This window comes from Dipteris shenzhenensis, chromosome 30 (assembly GCF_047967505.1).
Source record: "Dipteris shenzhenensis isolate YYH24624 ecotype China chromosome 30, Dip_SZ_1.0, whole genome shotgun sequence".
Lineage (NCBI taxonomy): Eukaryota > Viridiplantae > Streptophyta > Polypodiopsida > Gleicheniales > Dipteridaceae > Dipteris > Dipteris shenzhenensis.
Window position 1 is genome coordinate 39,770,683 of NC_141625.1, and position 4,563 is coordinate 39,775,245.

The 4,563-nt window shown below is 39.8% G+C and overlaps 2 protein-coding genes across 2 annotated transcripts; both read left to right on the forward strand.

Moving 5' to 3' along the window:
• Positions 1 to 755: 755 nt before the first annotated feature.
• LOC147882099 (uncharacterized) lies at positions 756 to 2,361 on the forward strand. The gene is made up of 4 exons (XM_087401515.1): positions 756 to 1,054; positions 1,144 to 1,354; positions 1,447 to 1,578; positions 2,228 to 2,361. The coding sequence occupies exons 1-4, from the start codon at positions 756 to 758 to the stop codon at positions 2,330 to 2,332; spliced, it is 747 nt and encodes a 248-aa protein (XP_087257641.1). The 3' UTR covers positions 2,333 to 2,361.
• Positions 2,362 to 2,374: 13 nt separating this feature from the next.
• Positions 2,375 to 4,215, forward strand: LOC147882100 (uncharacterized). The gene is made up of 6 exons (XM_087402063.1): positions 2,375 to 2,461; positions 2,548 to 2,723; positions 2,803 to 3,286; positions 3,375 to 3,435; positions 3,514 to 3,980; positions 4,064 to 4,215. Exons 1-6 carry the CDS (start codon positions 2,415 to 2,417, stop codon positions 4,191 to 4,193), a joined length of 1,365 nt encoding a protein of 454 aa, XP_087258189.1. The 5' UTR covers positions 2,375 to 2,414; the 3' UTR covers positions 4,194 to 4,215.
• Positions 4,216 to 4,563: the final 348 nt, after the last annotated feature.

Genomic DNA, 4,563 nt, shown 5'->3' on the forward strand with positions numbered 1-4,563 from the left:
TAGGGTTGTGCATTAGTTTTTTCCCACACTATGGTTGCTCTTTGATGTTCTTATGCTCCTATGTCAATACATGTTCTTGACTTTCTTGAATCTCTCTTTGCAGAGTGTTGGTTGGAATATTGGAAACTGAATTGTTTTTGGTATCAACCCAAGGTCCAAGATTAGCAGGTATTTCTCTTTTGGTTAGTTGCATTCTTTGATTCATTGTTCATTCAATGGCTTGGTTTTACTCAAAGTACAATAAAAAATGAATGGTGGCTGAGATGGGGCTGAGATCTAATATCCAATTTTCTTTTGTGTATGCTAGAAGTCATGACTAGTAGGTCAGGAAAGAGAAAATCTACAATAGGTGGACAGGCTGCTGGTAAGAAGAAAAAAACTGCAAAAGAAAAAGAGCAAGCACCAACAACACCATCCCCCACATCTGCTGACACACAAGCCAAATCTCCAAATGCAGAGGAGGTTGAAGAGATGTCGGTGGAGAAAGAGTCTACTAGCAAGAAGGACAGTGGAAAGGCTAAGGGTGATACGGAAGGTGATGAATTTGTCCCTGAATCAATGGATAGTAATGTTGGAAGTGATTTTCTTGAGTCCATAACTGTCAATAGAGGAATGGTTCTCCCCGTATCCCTTTGTACAGATTACTTATCAACCCTAAGGTGAGACAACTTAGGAATGACCTCTCCATTCTCAAGAGAGCATTTGAGATGGAGGGATATGTCCCTACAAAGGTGTCCTTTATTATTTCAGTTGGGATGTCTGATGGGACAACCAAAGAGGTGGATGATGAGATAAGAGCTTCATGGGACAAGCATTGGCATGCTGTGAATGATGAGTTTGAGCATGAGCTTCAACAAACTCCTGCATGGAAATTCCTGTCTTGCAAGATGTTATATGTGTGGGAGGGAAACCATCAAACTGCCTCATGGATGGAGAGCATTGGGGAGGTCTTTGTTAATAACAAGGCAAGGCATATCAGGATTCATGCACATATTATAGCTCCAGAGCCTAACAATGAGTTGAGGTTGATTGCAGCTTTACAAAGGTTTAACTTGTGAGTATCATCTTTCTTTCTTCCACTAGTTGTTTCAAGGACATATTTCTATTTTCAACTTTAATGCTAAAACAAATTCCATTGTCCAGATTGAATGAGGAGGCAATTGTCACAACAAATCTTAAAGATTACTTGTATCATACAAGTACACTTGTTAGTTGTGATGCACAAGTATTTCTAGAGGATTTCACGGAAGAAGAAAGGAAAAATATTGAGGTTGTACGGCAAAAGGAGATTGGTCAAGGAAGAAGGGTTTGGTATCCCCTCACACAGGCTATTCTTGGTCGCATGGTTTATGCTGTGAGTTCTTATACTTTCTACCTCATGCTTTCTTTCCTTTTGCTTTTGTATATAGTTTGAATTATAGCTTTGTTGCATACTTGCTTTTGTAGGGCAAGTGGAAATCTAATTTTGAAGCAGCTTGTAAGAAGCTACCTCCTGGAATGGATAAAGATGAAAGAGTTGTTAAAATAGCTGGGATTAAAAGAACAGTCACTCAAACATATAGGAGAAAGGTGCACAGGGTGAGTTTGTGCATTTTCCTTTGCATAGTATTGCTATGCATTGCTTTCAAATGTCACGCTGAATTTCTTTTGTGTGGTTTTCACAGATTTTGTCAATAATAAATCCTACACATGGCAAAGATTGGTTTCACAAATTATGGTCCTTGCCATATGAAGACACAACCGCTAAAATTACACTAGACAAGTTGTATCAAGTGGCCATTGCTTCTTGCAGCAAGGCTAGGCAGCTTTCATTATTGTCTTTACTTGGGTTTGATTTGAATTTGAAGAATAGTTATGGAATGCCAACAAGTGACCATGCCTTCATTGGGTGGCTTGCAAAGGAAGTTTTTATGGACCAGGTTCTTGAAGAGTGTCATAGGTTGTTGTCACAGGTTCAGGCTTCATTTGTTGGAGTTTCTTCTTTGGAGTTGCCAGAGCATCCTACACTATGCGAATATTTTGAGGATATTGTGGCAAGACATCGGAGTGATTTGTATGAGCCTTTTGCATCCTTCATGTCTGTGGCTACCGTGCCTGCAAAACAGGTTGACCTTGTGAATGCAAGCAGAAGAGTTGTTTTTAGGTAAGCATTCATCTTTCATTGCCTAATTCTTGAATTTCTATTTCATATTATTCTTATGCTTTCAACTGCCTGGGTTTTGAATAGGTTTATTCTTCATTTGCTGGACACAAAAAAGATACAAACCATTCCATCTATTTGCAAGGCATGGACAGTGCTCAATCCTCCTACCTATTGCATGTACACACATAAAGTCTTTCGTGAGGACATGACTGCAAAAGGAACTATAAGGCTTTCAGAGTGGGAGAGAAAGCATTGTCCATGGTGGATAGAAATGAGTAGTGGAAAGTGTGTAGAGGAGGAGGCATTAATGCTAGAGAGGTATACTTTTCATGTTTGTTATTTATGTGCCTCTTGTTCTTAACTAGTTTTTTATGATTGACTTGCTCCATGGGTTTCTTGATAAGGCATTCGAAAGGTCAATGTAAATCTGATTCTGGATCCTCTGGAGACATGACCGAGGAGCAGCGTAAAAATCTCGAGGACCAACAAAAGATGTTGGTGGAGAAACAAAAGGAAAATATAGGGAATCCTGATCCTGCAAAACCAGGGAGAAGGAAGAATACTGACTTGGATGGAGATGGTAAGCTGAAATATCTTTATTGAAGTTTTCCAATTCCTTTTAGTCTAGTATTGTCATTTGATATGCATTATGTTTGCAGATACTCCGGAAGTTCATGACTCTGGGATAGTGAGAAAGCCTTTCTCCATTGAATTTATTTGGGTTCCATTGTCTTTTTTGCCACGTTGGAAACATCCCCTCATACCTAGGAGTTGGGTAAAGGTATGGGAGTTTGACTATATCAAATTGGGCAAAGAGATAGTGCAATCACAGCTTGCAAATGGATATCAAGAATTACGCGATTTTTTTGCACTTCTACACCAACAAGGGAAGAAACGAAACTCTAAACAATGCACATGGAGTGTGGACTGTTGCATTGTGGATCTTCCCACAGGGTATGCTACAAGTGGTGAAGGAGAGGTTCCACCTTGGAATGTTATCTCAGAAGATCATATCTCCTCTTCCTTGGCCATTGCTGCAGCTGTGATGGATGACAATGGGTGGACTTTGGTTTTCTGTTCTCCATCTACTCTGCCTACTGTGGAGCACTATGCAATAAGATTAAAAATGGAGGTGGCTTGCAGGTAAATTTATTGTGTTGAACACTTCATGAAGTCTTGCGAGTTATAGGCTAGGGTCTGATTCTGGTACATATTGTTTTGTTTCAAGCAGATGGATAGTACAAAGCATGGAACCTCAAGGCATTTCAGACACACTTGGGATTGGTGTGAAGGTGAGTCTTCAAATGTATGTTTGCTTCTACTTCTGTATCATAAATCACATAGAAATTGACTCATGCTTTTTTGAATAGTCTTATGTTTTCCATGCTATGGCTATGAGGAGGATAGGACAAAGACCCACATTTAACATGCAATCAGCAAAGGGTGTGGCCTCCATGATGAGGATGAGTTTAGATGGCAACTTGCTTCCACATTACTTGCCTTCAGTCCATCGTTCCAAAAGAGTTGGCAAGGGAGGTGCATGGCGTGGATCTCTTGAGAAGAGTCCTACATTCATACTTATGTTCTTGGAGATGTTGTGTCCTCCAAATGGTTCCATTCTTGAGATGGGGGCAGGGACAGGACCAGGATTGAGGGCTGCACTCCACTCTGGTTGCCCTTGCTTGGCAATAGACAATGACCCAGAGATATGTACTGGACTACTTCCAGGAGTGGTGGATGCTATTTATGCAGGTGTGGGATTGTCTACACAGCAGCATATGCTCATGGACGTCGATGCTGAGGAGGAAGAAATCAATGTTGCTGTGCCATTGGACTAGTGAGTAAAAAATGTTGTTCTTTATTTTGAATGAATACCTTTCATTTACGCATGTAAGGGAGTTTTAGAGTTTCATTTTGAAGTGAATTGCCAACTTACGCAGAGAGTATGGCCATGCACATGGAAAGGAACGACAAATCATATAACTATGAGTTGAGGGAGAAGAGGAGACGACGGAGTTTATTTGTGGATGACTCCGCCGATGAGAATTAGTTTATGGTTATACTTTATGGTCTACTAGACATTGGTGCTATCTCATATACACGATATTTATTTTTGGCTATCGTTTTGATTCTGAAATTTTGTGACATTATGCGTATGAGACAATAGTTTGGAAAACTTTTTTTGGGTGCACTCTAGTTTATTAATGCGCAAGTAAAATCTACATTGGAGGTATAGATTGTTTTGGCTTTTGGAAACAATCTTGAGCTTCTATTTTGTTGGTTGGCATTATTTAATGTAAGATTCTATGATATGCATTCCTTTTCCTTCATACGTTGTCACTCTTACTTGTTATATTACCTGCATCTGGTAAGCTTGTTGCATGTGGTTTGTAAAATATCACTTGGCGGCTTACATATAG

Coding starts and splice junctions, on each gene's coding strand:
- LOC147882099 (XM_087401515.1), top strand. CDS start 756: ATGTCTGATGGGACAACCAAAGAGGTGGATGATGAGATAAGAGCTTCA. Junction 1,055..1,143: donor GCTTTACAAAGGTTTAACTT/GTGAGTATCATC, acceptor TCCATTGTCCAG/ATTGAATGAGGAGGCAATTG. Junction 1,579..2,227: donor ATAGGAGAAAGGTGCACAGG/GTGAGTTTGTGC, acceptor GGTTTTGAATAG/GTTTATTCTTCATTTGCTGG.
- LOC147882100 (XM_087402063.1), top strand. CDS start 2,415: ATGAGTAGTGGAAAGTGTGTAGAGGAGGAGGCATTAATGCTAGAGAG. Junction 2,462..2,547: donor GAGGCATTAATGCTAGAGAG/GTATACTTTTCA, acceptor TTTCTTGATAAG/GCATTCGAAAGGTCAATGTA. Junction 3,436..3,513: donor CACTTGGGATTGGTGTGAAG/GTGAGTCTTCAA, acceptor TTTTTTGAATAG/TCTTATGTTTTCCATGCTAT.